At 34.2% G+C, this 20,760-nt stretch overlaps 2 protein-coding genes across 2 annotated transcripts; both read left to right on the top strand.

The window, feature by feature from the left end:
* The first annotated feature begins 629 nt into the window (after window positions 1-629).
* On the top strand, window positions 630-7,698 carry LOC141460132 (uncharacterized). Its single transcript, XM_074139819.1, has 3 exons — window positions 630-789; window positions 6,406-6,606; window positions 7,261-7,698. The coding sequence occupies exons 1-3, from the start codon at window positions 745-747 to the stop codon at window positions 7,651-7,653; spliced, it is 639 nt and encodes a 212-aa protein (XP_073995920.1). The 5' UTR covers window positions 630-744; the 3' UTR covers window positions 7,654-7,698.
* A 7,382-nt stretch (window positions 7,699-15,080) lies between these two features.
* LOC141460133 (uncharacterized) lies at window positions 15,081-17,892 on the top strand. The gene is made up of 3 exons (XM_074139820.1): window positions 15,081-15,222; window positions 16,479-16,682; window positions 17,470-17,892. Exons 1-3 carry the CDS (start codon window positions 15,178-15,180, stop codon window positions 17,848-17,850), a joined length of 630 nt encoding a protein of 209 aa, XP_073995921.1. The 5' UTR covers window positions 15,081-15,177; the 3' UTR covers window positions 17,851-17,892.
* Window positions 17,893-20,760: the final 2,868 nt, after the last annotated feature.

The raw sequence follows: 20,760 nt of genomic DNA, 5'->3' as shown, positions 1-20,760 counted from the left end.
CCCTTTTTTTCTTTCTCCTTTTAAATGATGAAACCATTCTGGAACCATCCTTGTCCATCTATTGGTATCTGTTCTGGCCAGATGTCCAGCCCATTTCCACTAAAGTTCTTTTCCTTATAATTTAGCTTCTGATCCTGTCTCTTTCCCTTAAGCTCAGCATACTCCTCTCAACAGTTCTTTGCCAAATTTCTATTCCCTTTTCTATTGCTTTTGTGGTCGCCCAAGTTTGGCATCCATACGTCCAACACACGGCTGTATATTGCAGTTAAAATGCAAAAATCTCTTCCATTTAATGTCAGTGTTTGCACTTCAAGGACCAATATCCCCCCCCCCCCCGCCTACAGACAAAGCGATGCGCATCTGTATTGATCCCTAAGTTTATTAGTTGAGTAAATAATAAATCCATCTTTTAAGACGAATCGCTCAGATTAGGATTCAATTAACCAAAGTTCTCTTGATTAATTAAAATTCACGAGTACCAAAAATAATCTTAATCTCTCTTTTATTGAAAAGCCACTTGAAAGCAGGCTCAATAATGGGTTTCCAATTTTCTTTCAAGCTTTTTATTATCTCCGCAGTCTTACTAAAAAATATTATTTTTTTCCTCAAGTGAATTAGTTAGTGTCTTGTAAGATATCACTGGAGATAAGATTACAGAGGTGATTTATTTAGCCGACAGCTTCCGATGTTCTAGCAGATGTATCTAGAGTTACCAGCACGCAATCCATCTACAGCAGAACGACAATGAAGCACTTAATAATTTTATTTTCTACTTTATTTGCCGCCCAGGTACGTTCTAGTTTTTTTTAAAGTTTTATTATTGTTAGAGCCACAATAAACCAAAGTAAGCTTATTCCAAAACGCCCCTACAACAGCAAAAAAAATCCCTTAAAAGTTTTCAGATTGGTCTGCCGGACTCGAAAGAAATACCTGAGAAAGTAGAAGTACCTTCAACTGACTCGAGATATTTGCTCATTAAATGGACTAAATACCCAAAAACTAGAAATGAAGACACTGTTTCATAGTCTCTTGCATCCCATCCTCAGAACACGAGTACAACTGGATTTTGCCTCACCTTTACCTGATGTTAATCAGGTGACCAGAGCCACACCTGCAAGCCCTGAACATCCTTGCTAGTTATATTTATTAAAATTACTAACTGTTACGAAATAATTTAGATAAAACCTTCCATTCGTAGCATTTACTATTGATTTGTAACGCTGGAAAGATATTTCAAACTATTACCCATCTTTGGTTTCTCAGCATTAACCCAAGAAAATAGCTGGACCAGAATAATGTTTGCTAGGAAATAAATCCAAACTATTGATTAATGAGAGACACTTCAATGGCAATTAGCGATTAATCACCTTTCCAGAAACAGTAGTAAAGGAATAAAGGCTAACATTGAATAACGTAGATTAAAAAAAATATCGTACTTGAATTTTGTAAATCCTCTTATACAAATTCTACTGCTGAAATCAACACTTTGGGGTAGCTAGCATCAAATTTAGGCAACTATTTTATAATACTCCTTAACAAAAACTTACAGTTTAAAATGTTAAGTATAAGGGTTGATTAAACGCCAAAAGATACACAAATCAGCTAGGGTGAAGGGACCAGTAATTGACTGCTTAAGAAAAAATTCGAGTTTAAGGTAGAATAACTTCCGTTATTTTGGCTCCAGGTGTAGGTTGTAAAATTGTACCGCTCCAGTAGGATGTATTTTATTTTATTAATATTTTAAAAGCAGTAAATTCGATCTTTATGTCAACCAAAAATGATTTTTTTTGAAAATATGTCAATGACCCAGTAATTGACATACCGAATTTTCGGTGGAACCAGTGTTTGACATGGGGTGGGACCAGTAATTGACATACAAATATATTCATGAAACGACATAAGGTATGCATTCAAAATAACTTTTAAATCTAAATAAATCACCTAAATCACTTTTTCAATTGGATTTATAACAAAAATTAGTCTTATTCATAATTAATCAGTTTTTAAATAGGCAAACCTAAATAATCTAATATTTTTCAACATTACGCTATTTTATGCAGTTTTTGACGACCAACCCTTACACAACTGTCCTACTGGACAGTTTTAATTAAGTTCCCCAAGCCAAGACAGGTAATTTGAATAACAGCCCTTACTTTCAATAGTGCCAAGGAGATATTAGCTAACATACATGTTAGATCGTACACAATGTCTGTCGGCTCGCTTTTATCTCTTTCTCTCAACTCTTCCGCTCTCTTATCCTTTAGTTTCCGCTAAATATTTTGTTACTTAAACCTCTTTTTGGGAATTTTTTTTTGGTTCTCACTTTACCAAACTCTCTACTTCCGATTAGACTATGTGGTCACATCCTTGTTTTATCCATTCCGCCTATAACGTTGCTACTGATGGCATCTACGCGTCCTTGGGTTCGCTTTCTAGTGAACAAAATTTCTCCTACGCTTCCCTTCTTTTGGAGCGCTTCGCTAATATTTTCCACAATCTGTGCTGCCAGTGTCATTTGCTTCGAAACCAAACTATCTGAATGTAATTCATTCTTATTTTCTGCATCTAAACAGTATTTGATTGTTTATTATTACTGAGTTACCTCTTGGGCTCATTTATATATACACTGTGTGCACGTTAATCGCGTCCCGCCTCAGGTTGTAAGCATTCGCACTTACAACAGTAATAAATAAATGAAACATCAATGAAAAAAAAACTAGATTAAAAAGTAAGTAATGTGTAACATCACTAAGTCACCAACTTCTCCACTTATGTTTAATTTCGCACCTGGTACTTCTCTTGAGGGAGCTTCATTTTTCCCCTGGCCGTTTTATTTGATGGAATTCTATGGTACAGCCATTTCCTCCCTTTCTTCTTTGGAATGTGGCAAGGACCCAAAACTGAGGGAGAATGAGAGATTTTCAAACTCCAATAAGTGGGCGTCGTTTTTATCATTCACGTTGGCCTCGTGAAACTGTTCGGCGATCTCGACTATTCCAGTTTGTTGTTCATACATTGTTGTTCTGTACAGAATAATCATTCTGCATGCCCTCTTGAAATAAGGCGTACATTTGCTAATTCATTAATTTAAACATATTTTGTTGGAAGTTTTACTATTTATTTTATGTTGCCGATTTTTATCAATGATTTTATTTTACAATGTATTGAATTTTTAATTATAATAAAATTTACCAACCCATCTTATCATTTTCCCAGGAAGTCAATCACTGGTCTCAAACAAAAAAGCTGTAGGACTAGTAATTGACATACATGTCAATTACTGGGCAGATTGCCGTTTCAAGGACCAGTGATTGACAGCCCCATTTTAATGCTCAATGCTTCTTATAATTAAAAAAAAAACTACATAAATGAAATCTACAAGTGATACTAATTATAACAGAACATTGATAACCACACGAATATATGAACAAATAAACGAAAAATAAGAAAAAAGGAAAATTATTTTCTTATCAATCCTCCTTAGCAACGGCTTGTTTTTTCCTTGATTTTGAACTTTTTACACAAATAACCTTCCACTGATACCAAGGAACATTCCAATAATTAATATTTTTCTGGAACTGCTGCCTAAAGGCTTCTCAATAACGAAATTGAAAGAATCACCACTAAAAACGGCTCATATCCCTTATAATACCAGTTTATATCTGGTATGTCAATTACTGGTGCCCAGTCAATTACTGGTCCCTTCACCCTAGTACCCAACATTTCATTCATGCTTAGTTGATAATAATTTAAGTAATTTAAAACTCCCCTCCTTATGAGGCATAGCGTCCAGACTTTTAAAGTGCAAATCTGTACAAAATTTCAATTCGAATGACACTTCATTCATGAAAATCGGTTCACGTGTCGATAATTTGAAACGATTGCTATACTTTCCCTTAACTAGAGTAAGAGCAGATCGTCGCTTTAATGTTACGTAGGGGAGCCCTAACTCTATCATCTTAATAAATTTTATCAAAATCGGGCCAAGATTTACAGAGTAATTAGTAATAATAATTTTGGAGAGGGCCTTACATAAAGAGGGCTAACTCCTCTCCCATTCGATGTACAGCGTCGAGGCCCCCAAAAAGCACATCTACATAACATTCCGAATCGAATGACACCTCATTCATGAAAATCGGTTCACGCGTTTAGGCGCTACGCAGTTTACAAAAAAGGTAACAACAACAAGAACAATTTCTGAAAATGCCGTTTTTGCTCATTTTTGGCAACTTTTTTCTCGAAATCTATTAGATCTGGGTTGTTGCAAAAAAATTACAGTTATAAAGGAGGATTTGCCCTATATTTTAAAGAAAATTTGAGAATTTTATCTTTTATAGAAAAAGAGAAAAAAAATTGTCAAAGTTTGGTGTTTTTCAATGTTACACTATTTTCGTGCAGTTTTTGACGATCAACCCTTATACAACTGTCCTACCGGATAGTTTTAATATCAGAATTAGATTGATTTAGACTGATTAATGAAATCTGATGGAGAACAGTTACCTGTGAATTAATTATAGTTTCACGTAATTGGAATCCATGAAAATGAAGACGGTTAATTAGGTAGTCCCAGAAGGAAAAGTAGAAGGAAAATTCATTAACTAATGGTGAAAATTATTGTTAGGCATGCTGAATTTTCTTTTATAAACATATTAGAAACCACATTTTTGGGAAAATTGAACAAAAAAGATATTCCTATTCAATAATTTTGATTAATAATAGGTAAGCTCCCCAAAAAATGTGGAAAATCTAAATGACCAGAAAAAAAGCCCAAAAATTCATTTAAAAGTTTTGTGGGATCCCACTAAGATAAACAAAAAATTTCTTGGGTTGCCCAAATACCTGTTTTACTACAAGCCTTGCTCAGCAGCAGCTAGCTGATCTACTGGCAATTTCTTGAAATATCCTCCTTTTCCTGCACAAGCTTTTCCTGAAGGTTAGTTTCAACACTCTCGGACAAAATATACCCAGTTTCAGCAAAACAGCGCAGAGACCTAGTCAGTGATCACCAACTTCTTCAACGCAGTTCCAACATTGGGTGAATGATTTGTCATCTAAGACACCACCTCAAAACTCTTAATACTTACTTATAGCCACCTACTGGGTAACGGAGATACTTTCAGGGTCTCCTGGTTTATTTCCTTCAGTTTTGCTAGATTCGCTTTCCTTAGTGCCTCCAGTAGCGCGGACAGTACTGACTTACCTCCCTGACTTAGTACTTTTTTTCCTCTTTCTCTATTTTTAAGCCCATGGTAGATTTACCAGTTCAGAGGACATATTCTAAATGTGTTCACTTCCTCTACAGCTGCATTCTTCGTGATTTAATTTTACTATACTTCTTCCTCGAAATTTCTTGTAACGATTACAATAATTTTAATAGTTCAACTTTTTTCTTATGTACTAATATTTAAATTTTTGAAAAATTCCTCTTTTAGAACTCGTAGCCAAACAAGCTTATCTCGTTGGAAGACCAATTTTCTCCTGACTGGAACCCATTAGAATTACTGCAAACTGTGTCGATATTCTTTCCCCTAAAGTTTCAACGCTAGATTAGATTAGATTTAAATTAGGGTGACCCAAGGCCTGCGCCACCACGACCCCTATGGATCTATTGTGGCTCCCCGGCTTTAGAGCTCACCCTCCAGACCTGTCCGCTTAATCAGACTCTTAATTCTGGAGAGTGGCTCCTGGGTAAAGCTCTCAGGCCTTGGTTTTTCCTCCCCGAGAAGTAACATCCTTAGCCACTCGAGTCCCTCGCATTGACACAACACGTGCAGTGCCGTTTCCTCCTCTTTCTGACAGAACCTACAAAGGCTATCATCTGCCAGGCCCATGCGATGCATGTGTTTCCTGAGCCTGCAGTGGCCAGTTAAAAGGCTAACTCTGAAAACCCCATTTTGAAGACCAGAAACTGTTTTGCTTAATACAACTTTTCTTAATTTTACTATAAACTCCTCAGAATATCATCGACCATTTTCGTCTACATCTCATCCTGACTTAAAAATTGATGAATAATTCAGATGTTCAGCCGTTTGTTGCATTGCAAGTTGTATTTGCTGAACTCAAGAAGTTTAAGTTTTCTTTCGGAAAACTCTGTTATCGTTCTTCTGAACCTGTAATGAAGAGTTTTTTTTTTTAATTTAATGAGTTTATGTACATATTTAAATATAAATAATGATGAGATGTTGTAAGATGGAAGGTTACTGAATGTTTTGATAGAGTGAAGTTGTGTTTTATAAGTTCAGTATTATAAGTTTTTTTTTTTTTTTTTTTTACAATGTCGACTTCGTGATGTCACGAGTTCCTTGTTTTGACTAGCCCATGTATAAGGAAGGAGTAGTAAATCAGAACTAAGAAGCGCAAGCTATCATTAAATCTTTAAACTTTACAAAAATGTTTCTCAAACAGGGCCTAACACAAGAAGAACTTCCACTCAAGAACACATTTGAGCATGAATTGCAAGAAGCATTAGGAACATTGTTCGAGGAATATCAAAAATTAACCAATTTTATCGATGAATCTACCAAACATCAAGCGGTTCAACAAATTTCATCCCAAGCTTTAGCTGAACGAGTTTCCAGATTACCAGCACACTGTCTACCGGATGAAGTGAGTAAGGTTTGATAAATTATTTTCCTAAAAAAATCATTTGTAATTAATAGGAACAAGGTTGGAATATTTGTTATCTTTCAGGATGAAAAAGCAATAGTCCAACTGTTATTCGTATTAGAAGACGGTTCGGTTTCCCCCTGGAACTGCAGCCGAAGCACCATTCCCCTTAATGTCTAATCAGAAAAGCCCTCTCTCTATACAAACCCCATGGACTTACCCATTGATCGCATTTTGCCATATTATCACCTCAGATCACAGGCTGCAACCAATCGGTCAGGAATAAGGTATTCCATCCTCCAGTTACAGCCAAGTTGCTGGACCAACCCACAATCTTCACCAACTCATTTAATTAAAATTTTATATAAAAATAATTTCCGGATATATGTTCCGAAGAGTAGTTACAGATTTATCTGAAGAAGATCGTTGCAATCTAGTTCGTATTTTGGTTACTGCACAAAAGAAGTTATAAAAATGAAATTTTAAATTAGATAGTAACTAACGGAATTCCACCATGTGTTACTTAAGGACTAACTAAGATTCAGAATTGATCAAAGAACACTTTATAATTTGAATAGGATAAATTTCCATCTATTTGTAGATCAATTGATTCTATTATTACTACTATAACTGATATTTTCTTTTTGTTTTCAGTTTCCACTTACTGAAACTTGGTATGAAGAAGCTTGTGAACATTTGGTTAAAAATCTAGCAAAAGGTACACGCCTTGCTAGAAGAGTATCTGATTGGGCATATCAATCAGGTCTACAGTTTGTTGGAAAATGTGTCCATTTAATCCAATGTATTAACATAAATCCAGTAGCAACCATTAATTGTGTTAAAAGTGATGTACAAGATTTGAAAACACTTGTAGCAGATTTGAAAAACGATGCATTAAGACTAAAGGATGAAATTGTTGAATTAGGTGGAGATTTGAAAGGTGATTTTAAAAATTGTTTTGGTGAAGAATCAAAAGTTCAAGCTTTAACTCAACAAATGGTTGTTCAAGCTGAGCTTTGTAACGACTTGAATTCAGTAGAGCAATAATAGTGTTGTAATCTATCTTTAAATAAAAAACAAAAAATCTACAAATTAAGATGTTAACATTTTCTCCTTACTTTTCTAATAAGATAACGTTAATTAGTTATTTTTTAAACAACAGAACTAACTTAAAAGAACATCGATTCAGAAACACATGGTTACATAAAATTATTGTTCAAAAAAATGGTAACAACAACCAGTACAAGAACAATTTTTGAAAATGAAGGTTTTTGCTCATTTTCAGTAACCCAAAAAAGTACAGTTATAAAGAAGGATTAGCCCTAGATTACACAGAAAATTTGGGAATTTTATCTTTTATAGAAAAAGAGAAAAAAATTGTCAAAGCTGGGTGTTTTTCAACGTTACGCTTTTTCGTGCATTTTTTGACGATCAACCTTTATACAACTGTCCTGTCGGACAGTTTTAATACAATTGTAAACACCATGAATTGATAGACGCTTGGGAGTCTGACTTGAGGTTAAAAAAAACACAATCAATTGGGTTGGCTTTGAGGTGCGAACAGTATCATACAACTCTGATAAATGAATAAACACTGATAAAGTACTGTCATAAAGTACTTACTAATTTAGGCATGCTATCTGTTTATAAGGCCATTTCAAAATGGAGCCAAAGGTAGGTGAAATAACTATATTGTAAGTTTGATATCCTTTGGAGCATAGAAGCTGGCTTCAAAGATTCAATACATCCATTTTGAAAGACTTGCAGTACAAAGCTGAAAGATATCTTTCTCTTCTTTAAGTGAGAAAGATTGTTGATTTCCGAACAAATCCGTGGAAACAATGGATGTGTGTGTTTGCCCAGAGCGTTGTACTAATGTTCTTCATGATTAACAATCTGTTAAGAGGAAAAAAAAGAAGCAAAACGCTATTAAGAAATATGTTTAATGATCATTTTATTTTATTTAAGAATTTTAAAACTTTACAGCTTTGATGCAATAGTTAAAGAAGATGAAATCAAAAAAACCATAAAATCATTGATTTAGGGCCGGAACTGACTTGATTTCGTAACTGGCGATGGCCGTAACAGACCATTATAGCGTTAGAGAGTGCGATTGGCTCTCTCTAGACTGCCGACGTCAGGCACTCAGATCGTCGCGCAGCGGGCGACGCCTCAGTACTTGCGAGGATTCATGGGAAGAGTTGCAAGTTGAGATGATAAAAGGATTTTGAATGGGAGTTTTAAAAACATTTGAGATAACAGAAATAGGCTTTGGCGGAAGAGAAAGGAATTTTTAAGTCGGTGTAGGAAGTAAGATTTGAGATGTAAAAGAGAGCAATGACTATGTTGCATGGGATAATTATTAACTGATAAAATCATTTTAACTTAAAGAAAAGAGATGAACATAATCTTTCAAGAAATGTATTTAATTGGGACAAAGAATAAGCAGTTATAATAAACTTTATTAATTAATAGTAAAGTTGATTTATATTCAAAATAAAATATATAATTCAATTTTTTATATTACATTTTAGTGGAGCATTTATAAAATTTACGTTTAAATAAAATTAAAATGTCTTTTGTGGCAACAGTAGGATATTTATTAATGCAACATAATAATGCTTTAGAAAGTTCTTCATCTAGTTCCAATGAAGAGTAGAAATGCAATTTTACAAAATCGCAATGGTGAAAAGCGAAAACTTAGGCCACATATTATTAACTATCAAAGTGTAGTTGGTCGTTATTCAGTGATTTAGCATAAAGAGATAAGTAATTTTTCTTTTTTCTTTTTTAAGACTTTCGAGAAACACATTCAATTATTTACATGAGATAATAGTTTCATTTGCATGATATAACTTTTTTCGATCGCCATCTTTGCTTTTAAAAAATTGCGCCAAATTTCTGAACGCCCACTTCGACCCATCTCTCAAGATGGCACGATGTGAGCTTCGCGTGAGCAAAAATAATGACGCCATTAGTGACGTTTTCGCTAGCGACCACTACGACCGCGGTCGTCATGTGGAACGGCTGAAGGTAGATTTTGATCGTTGTGAGCGCTTAGTGGAACGCACCCTAAGCCATTCCAAAGGAGGTTATGAAGTTTGTATGATTGTTAACAAAACTGTTAAACAAGAAAGCTGACTTAAACATGCTCAATACATCCATTTAGAAAGACTAGCAGTACAAAGCTGGAAGATATCTTTCTCTTCTTTACGTGAAACAGGTTGTTGATTTCCCAAATATGTAAAATCACTACTAGAAGATGACTTCCCTTTGCTACTTAGTCGAAGTAAACGAGAATGTACGGTAACTCTGTGATTGCTCAGATCATTGAAACAAAGATGTTCCTTGACGATTTACAATCTGAATTGAAACAGGCCTACCAAAATTACTAGTCCTAATCCTGCAAATCAAAGAAAAATATCTTAAACAGTGCAATATTTAATATTGTTAAATAATTCACTGCAGTAGATGATTTTGCATTTTTTAATAATATGAAACACATTTTTCTACCTTCTCTTACATCGCTTAATAAGTAATATGCAAATTTGCGCATGGAAATTCATGTTTTGATATCTCCCCCCTCCTGGTGTGGAAAAAAGTGGGTTAAACAAATTACCTAGCACAACTGAAAAAATAGGGAACTATAGAATTATTGTTTTATTATTTAATTTAAATTTATTTATTGAGAAATTTACAACTGCAAAATTAGCATCTAGTAAATATGATGAAGGGAAAAGATGAGCACAAGAGTGGAGCAGTTGTACACTGACAACCCTCTGAGATATTGTCAAGCATTGAGAAAGCAGATAGATAGTGAATGTGATAAGGAATAGTGAAGAACTTGAGATGAGCGAGATGAGAGTAATTAGCAAGGTAATAGAGCTGAGTGAGAATAGAGACAGAATGAGAAGTGGGAATGGATATTTACAAAGGGAAAAATTGTACATCAATTTTACTCCATCAGTAGATCTCTTGGCCAACGTCGTCTCAGTCTTCTGTTGGGATTCCCAGGAATGGAGTGGGAAGAAAGTTCTTGGATAAACGGATTGTAGTGGGGAGAGAGAGAGAGATACGAAAATTTTTGTACCGAGATGTGATGAGGAGCGAACATTGAGCTCTTTGTGAATGGTTTGGTTAAAAACGTAAAATGGAGCATCAGTGATTCTGCAAAGAATTTTAGATTGGAGTGTTTTGTTGTAGGTTATAATTAGAGCGCTTGGTAGGGCCCCACACTTCTATTCCGTAACTCCATAAAGGTTTCAGCGTAGTGTTGTAGATGAGCACTTTATTGTCTAAAGTAAGATGGGGAACGTTTGTCAAGTAATCGTGAGAACCAGTTTGTAACGTCGGTTTAGTTCCTGTCTTTCTTAAGTTTAGTATGTACATTCCAAGTGAATGTCCAAACAGAGTCCTAAGTAGCGAACTTTATCCACAGAAGGAAGAATTCAACCATTTAAAAACACTGGAGGAGAAGTCGCTCTCCGAAGAGTGAAGGTGATGTGGTTACATTGGGAACTATAGAAAAAGCTCAAATTTGATTCAAGGCCTAGGCGACGTTTAAGAAGCGACAATAGGTATTGTTCACTTCAATAGCCTTAATCGGCTCTCGAAAATTCATTTAGAGTCCTCATTTTAAAGGTGATTTACAGAAAGATTTTTTACATTAGGATGCAAATGAATGCAATCTTTAAATTGGTAAAATACATAATCTTATCAACTTTGTTTGCCTTCACTACATTACAATCAAATTAATTAAAATCAATTTTAGTTTTTTCGATTGTTTATGGTTAATATTTTTTGTTTTATAAAGATAATGAAAGACATTTTCTTTTAAATATTAAGGCAAACGAAGAGGGTGTACATTACCTTGAACAAGTTCAAGTGTAAATTATCTTCTTTTTTGTAGTTCATTACCACTCATCAAAAACACGCTGTCATACTTTTAATAAATAATCTATATTTATCGAATGTCAGGGCAGAGTTTTTGTGGTGAAAATTCGTTTTTTCTTTAATTTAGAACAGCTGTTGAATTTCAAGGACCAACACTGTAGAAAGATCAAACTACTCTATTCTCCAATGTATTTCTCATAATTTATTTATTTATTATTTATATGCAATTGGGGTATAATTTATTACTATAATTAAGTTATTGATGATAAAATGATTGGCCATAAAGATGACGGCTTTTGTGCATAAAAATAACCCCAAAAAATGTACCAAAAATAATACATGTAATGAATCCGGAATAAAAACTTATTAAAATGGGCTGGACATCTAACGAGGATGGATCGCAGCCGCGGGCCAAGAATGGCGCTGGAGGGCAAGCCTGGGGGCAGATAGATGGATTGACCAGGTGGAGAAGGATCTGCGGGCGATGGGCGTAAGAAGGTGGAGGACGAGAGCCCAGGAAAGAGAGTAATGGCAGAGGATAGTGTGGTGGAGGCCTTGGTCCTTTTAAGGACTGTTCAGCCTTAGAAGAAGAAGATAAAAACTTATTTTAGCAAATCTCACTCAATATTCGTACAAAAACCTTCTCTTACTTCAATTGCTGCAGCAATCCTAAGTTACAAATCTTCTGCTAACTAAAAGTACTTAGATAACTTAAACAATAATACTAGAAAGAGAATAACTTAGAAAGTTTCTGGTTTTGTAAGATTTGTGTACGGATCCAACCCCACATCTGTATCGTTCCCTTCGGCCTTCTGCCCTATCTACAAACTAGAGCTATTTATATAATAAAATGCTGAGGAAAGCTTAATTTAGTTGTTCAAAAAAAAAAAGCATAAACTAACGATTTCACATTTTTCGGTGGTTTCACTTTCTGGTAAGAATTTGAATTTTCCTTATATAATAATAATAATAATGTTTTAGGGAAGAGATTAGCTATGCGGTTAGCGTACTGGACTCCCACGCGGAGTTCCCGGGTTCGAATCCAGCTGTTGACCCTTAGAGTTTCTCTTCCTAGGAGCTTCTTACAGCTCACTGTCCCTGTGATGGACAGTGTTGTCTGTAACGGGAGAAACACTGTCCGGAGGCCGGCAGGGCACTGAAAAAAGCTCCGGGCTCCTTAATAACCTTAGATGTAGACGCGCCTTAAATCATTAAAAATAATAATAATGTTTTATTTGAATAGGGAAAACAAATTATACATATTCTTTTTATAAACATCAATGACATGGTACATTACCGTCTGTCAGAGTCTCGTTTAAACAAGAAATTATTAACTTAGTGATTAATATTTAATGAAAAAGAAACGATATTTATATACGTAAGAATACTAGTTTTTAGTGTAACTGTAGTATTTGGTAATAATAATTAAAGTAGGAGAACAAAATACAATATATAAATTAATTGTTAAAGTCATTAACTAAATACCACCTTTAACGTATCGCACATTTAAAAAAAATTAATTAGAGCTCTCCAATTACTACCATTTAGTAAGCATAGGACTTCCTCTTTATTAAGTACGCGCTTATTAAAGTATCGGATCCTGAACTCTCTCATAATGGGGCATTCAGCCAAGAAATGAAAAGTATTTTTTTATAGACCTAAGGTTGCACATTGAACACAAATAATTGCGAGTGGTCCAGGGTTTTATAATTTAAATTTAGACCTTCCGTTCGCACTTTAAATATTATTTGTTCAAAAAAAAGTGATCAATATTCAGTTCCATGTAATTTAGGTCATAAATTTAAGCATTTATAGAGTTCGTAAAAACTGGCATTTCTAGCAAGAAATTCAAATTCAGACCTCTCAGCTGATTTTATCTTATTAATAATGGCTATCATTTGCTGTTTCCAATTGGGACTATACGCTCGATCTAGTAACTCAGATAAATGAACCCAATCTTGAAACCAGAAACATTGCTTTCTAACGACCTCCTTCGCCAACATGTGAGTTAATCTACTGTCTGAATGTTCAACAAAAATCTTTAAAAAAAATATGAGAAGTGTGTTCTCAATGCGTAGTAAAACATTTACTGGTTTATTTGAATTTTTCTTATATACAGGGTGACCAGAGTTATATGCTCCACCCACTTTTTTTTAAACGGCGGGAAATTTGGAAAAAATAAAAAACACGTATTTAATCATTTTTAGTCTAGTTTATTTTCAGTGATTGACCCATTTTTTTAAACCCCTGTATCTCGAGATACAGCATCCAACTTTGTTTTTTCAAATGGAACGTTATATTTTTTGTTGCATATTTTTATAGTATTTGAGCTCCTAAAAACAACAAATTTTTTTTTTTTGAAATCGGTTAGGTTTTTCAAAAGTTATGGTAATTTAAAATATGGAAAACAAATTTCAGTTTACTGTCAAAATTACGTTATTTTTTTTTTTAAAGAATCTGTTCAAACTGGGCACAATCAACGGATAGGCAAGCCAAAACTCTGGACTCCCACGCTTTGCTTGTAGCAGCACTTATGGTGGCGAAGACAAGATCTAGGCAGGCTGCATACTAATAAATTGTTTTGAAGTCTAACTTAAGTAGGGAAGCTTACTACTTGATCCAGAGGAAAAACTATTTTCCAAGCAAAAATTTTCAATACACAGTGCCATTTCAGAAAAATAGGTGAAAAGCTATTAATCAACGAGTTTTTCCAGTTTAAAGTTATTTATGGCAACTATTAAGCTTACCCATTTTAATCGGCAGCGAAATCAGCAAGCATATTGCGAGGTAGAAAGTCAAATTCTCTACAGCAAAGCGATTGATCGATCCTCTAATATTGGATAAAAGTTTTGAATCCGGTGAGGGATTGCGGCGGATAAAATCCGAGCTAGAAAAAAGAGGAGCAACTTAATGGACTAACATTATTTATTGGAATGAACTCATTATAAAAATTTAGCAGTAAATAAGTTACGTGCTCTGGACCTGGACTGCTGTACCAATCTTCAAGGCATCCTCGGGGTTCTCACTGCACCTTTCCCTTAGGAACAAAGATAGTCTAAAACCATACTGGAACAAAGTTTCTAGGTGTAAGCTATATTTGTAATTTCTCAAAATAGGTGTGGAAATCCCGAGGGAAAACTCAATGGAATTTCCACTTTTCTTTTTTTTTTTTTTTACTCCAAAATTTCTAGTAAATTTCCTTTTAACTTCAAATTTACACCAAAAGTTTTTATTTGAATAATCTTTAGTGGGAAATTCACTTTAGACATTTTTAAAGGATCTTAATAAAATGTTTCTGCAACTCCAGAAATTTAAAAGAAAAGCGAGTAAGTTTTTCCATCAGATTTTTCCAACTTAAAGAAGGAAGCTCACAATGGTTTGTTTGTTCGTTGCTCAATTGAAACTGACAGGTTTCAATAGTAATCTTCATCTGTACTCACTTCTAGTACTGTAATCGGTGGATGGTCCACTTCTTATCAGATTCATCAAGAACTAAATAAATATATTCAAAATGTACTAATTCAAAAAAAAGAAAACCAAAAAAAGAAAAGAGAGAATTAATTACTTTTAAGATACTCAAACCACCTGAGATAAGATTAGGGAATATTTATTAGATGGCCAGCTTCCGATATAAAACACATCTGTCAAAGATTTCAGAGCGCAATCAATCAATCGACAATGAAGTACTTAGTCATTTTACTTTCGACCTTCTTTTTGGCCCAGGTATGTACTAATTTTTACAATACTGTTCAGTAGGACATTTTGTTTGTAAGAAAAATTGTTTAAATGTATTTAATACTGTGTTATTGTACTTAATTCTGTGGAGTTGTATTCAAACTCCTTTCACTCTCGTCTTGGTAAAATGTTTACTACCTAAACTGAATAAATGCTGGTCCAATAAAACGAGGTATGGGTGAGAAAGAAGTTCATTAATTTTTGAGACTGTCTGACGCGATTGGGTGGCCATGCTCAATCATGATGTGGAATCATCTTTTATCTATTGGACTCATTTTGCTGAATAGAGCTCCCGAGAACTGGCTTGGAGAGTTATCGCCTGTGATAGGCGAATGGTGAGCTCTAATTCTCCCAAGTATTCCTCTGGAATATAAACTTCTCTCTAATACATTACAAAAAAACCTAGTGTTGGCAATTGGGTTTCCAACCAAGTAGCCCTTCTTGCAATCGTGCATTTGTTCTCACCATGGCTAGAATTAGCCATTGAAAATCGTACAAGCATTTCCAAAAGTTAGTTTACCATTTTTGGAAGTTTTGGCAAAAATGGTTCATGGCTCAACTATGCGACGTTTTTCGTACTTCTTCAACGCAGTACTGACACTCAAAACTTCAATCTATCTTATGTAAATAAAGTGACTAATCTTATCTAATTACTATACCACCATACACTACCATAACTTTGAATTTTATCCTACACAGAAGTACTTCGAGTTCTATTACCTTGAGGAAACTCATTAACCCAAAAGCCTAACGCAATCTTTAAAAAAAATACCCCTCAATATCCCATTTCGTTATTATAGTATACTTTGAAGAGGTGAAATTAGTTCGTTTGGCTTAACTTACCTTTAATTTTGACATAAACTCCTCTGTATATCATCGACCATACTTGTTTTCATTGTATTCTTCATTTCCTTTATTTTCTTCTTTAAACTGCAAAGTAAAAACATAGTATTACTTATCTATCTGTAAAAATCTGTAAAAACTTACACGACCTTCCCTTACTGTACTAACTTACGGTACTAACTCAAAAATGTTTCGAATAAAAGTTGTTGATTTATATGTGTTTTGAATAATTATGAAATCACATGCGAGAAATTCGTTTAACACATATACCCAAACCATTTTTGCGGACCTTAAATAAAACGGACACTTCCAATGAAAACGACTAATGAAAAATCTGCAAGATAACCTTCTCTTAAAAGTAGAGCAAAAGTAATTAACCTTAAATAATATTTCACAAACAGGGCCTTGAAGATGTCGACCTCCCATTCAAGAAAGCATTTGAAGAAGACTATCATGAAGTATTAGCACCTTTGTTTAAGGGATATTTAGAATTGAAACATGTCATCGAAGAAGCAACTAAATATCAAGCAAGTTATGAACGTACAACCAAACATTTAGCCGATAGATTGATAAACGTACCACCACACTGTGTACCAACTGAAGAAGTGAGTAAAAAATTTTCGTACTATGAATGTGTTCTACTTTAAATATATTTAATTTATAATTAATATGGAAAACAAGATTTTCTTTTATTTTATTTCCCAAGTATTAGAAATAAAATATATTAAATACTAATATTATATAAAATATTAGTATTTATTTCAAAACAAGATTAGAATTTGAACGAACTCTGTGAAGTTCAGCAGCTCGGAGAGGTTAATAAGAACTCAAAAATCTTTTATCGCAACCTAGCAATTGCTAACAAAGGTCGCTTTTTTACTCATAGCGACATCATCAGACTTCTGGTCTATCAACCCAACTATCTTGAGAAAAGAGGCTCATTGTGCCGACCTTTTTCCAAGATTATATCACAATTTTTTTGGTCCAGAAATCATTCGACTTGCTGATTTCCCTTTTGCAAGGAGATCAGAAAGGAGTAACCCATTTGATTGTGGTTACTAGTCTCTGATTGTGGCAGATTAAACTGTTTTTTTTCTTTTTTGGTTAGATCACTCGTCCAATCCAAAAGCAACTAATCAGCACACAAAATGAGAAATTAATTTTTTAAAAAACTCAAACGCAGCTGCAAAATTCATTTCCGCAATTGTTTTTGCCTGTTGTTTACACAGTTTATTATACTGCCTACGAAGGGTAAGGCAACTAACAGCGTTCGGTGAGCTAAAAAGGAAATAAATATAATTAGTGAACGGAAAATCACTTCCTCCCTATGCTATTACTTGATAAATAAATAAATGTTCAGTAATGATTTATTCTACAATTTTTCATTTTTAGTATTCAGTCGAAGAAACTGGGGACGATGAAGCTTGCAAAGCGTTAACTCAATCTCTAAAAAAAGCTTCGGAGCTAGCTAAAAAAGTAGCTGATTTTGTACATAAAGCAGGCCTTAAGTTCTGCAGGAAACTTGCCAGATTGTTTACTTGTGTCAACATAAATCCAGTTAAAACTGTCAAGTGTGTTGTAGATACAGTAAATGATTTGAAAAACTTGGTACAAGAATTTAAACCTGAAGCATTGAAATTAAAGGATGAAGTAGTTGAGTTAACTAAAGAATTGAAAACAGATTTTAAAAAATGTTTTGGCGCACAATCAAAAGTTCAAGCTGAAACTGAACGTGCGGTTGCACAAGCTGAGCTTTGTAACAACTTGTATTAATAAGACAATAATTGTTTAAATAAAAAAAAGATTTAATTAAAACTTTTTATCCTTTAAACCACCAACTTTCAAAAACAATACACCCATTTAGAAAGATATGTATCGAATGTTTATAACTTTCATTATATCTTTTTACATAAAGCAAATTAAATATATATAAGCACAATATTACTGCACAGCACTCAAGTCATCTGATGGTTACATGTTCAACTTCAACTGGGTGCCCTACATTTCCAACGTCAGATATTGTCAAATCATATTTCATCAGGAGATATTTTAAAACATATTCCTATTACCATCATCAAATATAGTGATTGCGTTCAAATTAAGATTTCATGAGAAACTGCTTAGTTAGAGGAAAATTTAAGATTATCGTACTTTTTACAAAAATATCTGCTTTGACATTAGACATTATTTAAAAGACAAAAAAAAAAAAACAAAGGACTAGAATATCTTTTATTTTAGACCTCGGGGCGCTACACTGCGGAAATCCACAATTGACCGAATTTGGTTAATGCTGAGGAATTAATAGACTGGGAATAGGGAGAGAGTTGGTTTAAATCTATAAAAGGAAGTATTGAATTTGATTGTTTTGGCGGCATTGAATATAAAGCAAATTAATAGCTACACTATAAATTAAATGCCCTTTCCTAACTAATTTAGGAACAAAATTTATATTGATTAGAAATAATTATAGCCACAGCACAAAAATGAAGAGTCATTTAATGCCATAATTTCAGCACATCATAAGTTATTAAAAATTATTCTCCTACAATTCATTGTTAAGAAACTAAAATCATAAAACAATAATATTTCTACTCAAAATAAAAATAACGTAAATTCAAAATAAATAACTAAAAAACACCGATTATTTCCACACCAAGCCAAATCAGCAAATTCTTTAAGTTCATCTTATTATAAAATCCATTAGTTGGCCAATACAAAATACGTCTAATACGAGGGTCGTTTGAAAAGTCCGTGCAAAGTCAGAGAGATAGCACCACTGGCGCGTATCGAGGTTATGTTTAGTTAGTAGCATCTCTTGGAAGAACACACACTGATTTTCAAAAAATGGACGAAAAAGAATTTCGTGTGTTGATTAAACACTACTTTATGAAAGGCAAAACGCCTCAGGAGACTGAAGAGAAGCTTGATAAACATTATGGTGACGCTGCACCTTCGATTAGAACAGTTTATAAGTAGTTTCAAAATTTTCTGATTGGCCATATGGGCACAAGTGACGCTGAACGTTCTGGACGCCCTGTTGAGGTTACTACTCCAGAAATCATTTATAAAATCCATGATATGGTGATGGATGACAGAAGAGTGAAGGTGCGTGAGATTGCTAGTGCTGTGGGCATCTCGAATGAACGGGTACATAATATTTTGCATCAACATTTGGACATGACAAAGCTATCCGCAAGATGGGTGCCGCGATTGCTCACGCTTGACCAAAAACGAAATCGTGTGAAGTGTTGCAAGGACGGTTTGCAGCTGTTCCAGAAGAATCCGCAGGACTTTAAGCTCGTTTCGTCACTGTGGATGAAACATGGATACATCACCTACACTCCTGAGACCAAAGAACAATCTAAACAATGGGTTACCAAGGGGGAATCTACGCCAAAAAAGGCGAAGACCGTTCCTTCGGCCGGAAAGATTATGGCGACTGTCTTTTGGGATTCGCAAGGAATAATCCTCATCGACTATCTGGAAAAGGGTAAAACTATTACTGGTGCATATTATTCATCGTTATTGGACCGTTTGAAAACCGAGCTGTAAGAAAAACGCCCACGATTGGCCCACAAAAAAGTCCTTTTCCATCACGACAAAGCACCAGCTCACACCTCAGCAGTTGTGGTCGCAAAATTAATGGAAATAGGGTTCCAACTCGTTTCACATCCCCCCTATTCTCCAGACTTGGCTCCCTCGGACTACTATTTGTTCCCCAATATGAAGAAATGGCTGGCGGGAAAAAGATTTTATTCAAACGAGGAGGTGATTGCAGAAACGAATGGCTATTTTTCAGACTTGGACAAATCCGATTATTCGGAAGGGATCAACAAACTAGAGCAGCGTTGGACGAAGTGTATAAGCCTAAAAGGAGACTATGTTGAAAAATAAAAAAGGTTTACCCCCAAAAATTAAGTAGTTTTTATTTTTGCACGGACTTTTCAAACGACCCTCGTACTTTTGGATACAGAGGTTAAGTAAAAAGAATAAAATACCAAAAATCATAGTTAATTTCAAAGGAACATCCTATTTTTCTGTTTCTAACATTCTATTTCTAAGCCAGAAAAGCATTATACACATTAGGTCGGCTAGTTTTGGGTGCAGAGGTTCAGGCAGTGGTAAATTATTCTTGGTTTTACTAGTAATTTCATATTTTCCATTTCTAAAAATTTTATTTTTATTCGAGGATTTGATTATACACATTAGGTCGGCTAGTTTTAGATGACAATTAAAAGTTTTGGTATTTTCATTCACTTTCTCCATTGTAGTTAATTGTTTCTCTGATAAAATGTGTGTTTTTTTTTTGTTTTTTTTTACAAAATTGTTGCATGTTTTGACGTGTCTATCTGCGTCAAGCATTGACTCACATTTGGAAAATCGCTGGAAATGCTAAGGGGACGCCACAAATATGATTATGACCCAAATCAATCAACCAGAATTTCAACTTTATAACTTTTTCATTTTTTTTTTTAAAGATTTTCTCAAAAATAAACTGTTTTAACCTCCATATTGAATTACAAACATCGAAATCTACATCTTATAATTTATTTATTTATTTTTTTCATTCATTCGTTTATTTTTTGAAACATTGTTTCTAAGATACTTTTAATTAAAATTAAAGTGCCATCTTTACATGATGTATTTACATTTCTTATACACTAATAAAGGGAGATAAATGTA

Source organism: Rhodnius prolixus, unplaced genomic scaffold (assembly GCF_049639745.1).
Source record: "Rhodnius prolixus isolate KJV_2025 unplaced genomic scaffold, Rpr scaffold_6, whole genome shotgun sequence".
NCBI lineage: Eukaryota > Metazoa > Arthropoda > Insecta > Hemiptera > Reduviidae > Rhodnius > Rhodnius prolixus.
The sequence above is the reverse complement of the archived record's forward strand: the minus strand, read 5'-3'. Positions and strand labels throughout refer to the sequence as shown.

What these genes read in the sequence shown, in the direction of transcription:
- LOC141460132 (XM_074139819.1), top strand. Translation starts at nt 745, where the DNA reads ATGAAGCACTTAATAATTTTATTTTCTACTTTATTTGCCGCCCAG. An exon ending in CTACTTTATTTGCCGCCCAG is followed by an intron (nt 790 to 6,405) that starts GTACGTTCTAGT and finishes TTTCTCAAACAG; the next exon opens with GGCCTAACACAAGAAGAACT. An exon ending in CACACTGTCTACCGGATGAA is followed by an intron (nt 6,607 to 7,260) that starts GTGAGTAAGGTT and finishes TTTTGTTTTCAG; the next exon opens with TTTCCACTTACTGAAACTTG.
- LOC141460133 (XM_074139820.1), top strand. Translation starts at nt 15,178, where the DNA reads ATGAAGTACTTAGTCATTTTACTTTCGACCTTCTTTTTGGCCCAG. An exon ending in CGACCTTCTTTTTGGCCCAG is followed by an intron (nt 15,223 to 16,478) that starts GTATGTACTAAT and finishes TTTCACAAACAG; the next exon opens with GGCCTTGAAGATGTCGACCT. An exon ending in ACTGTGTACCAACTGAAGAA is followed by an intron (nt 16,683 to 17,469) that starts GTGAGTAAAAAA and finishes TTTCATTTTTAG; the next exon opens with TATTCAGTCGAAGAAACTGG.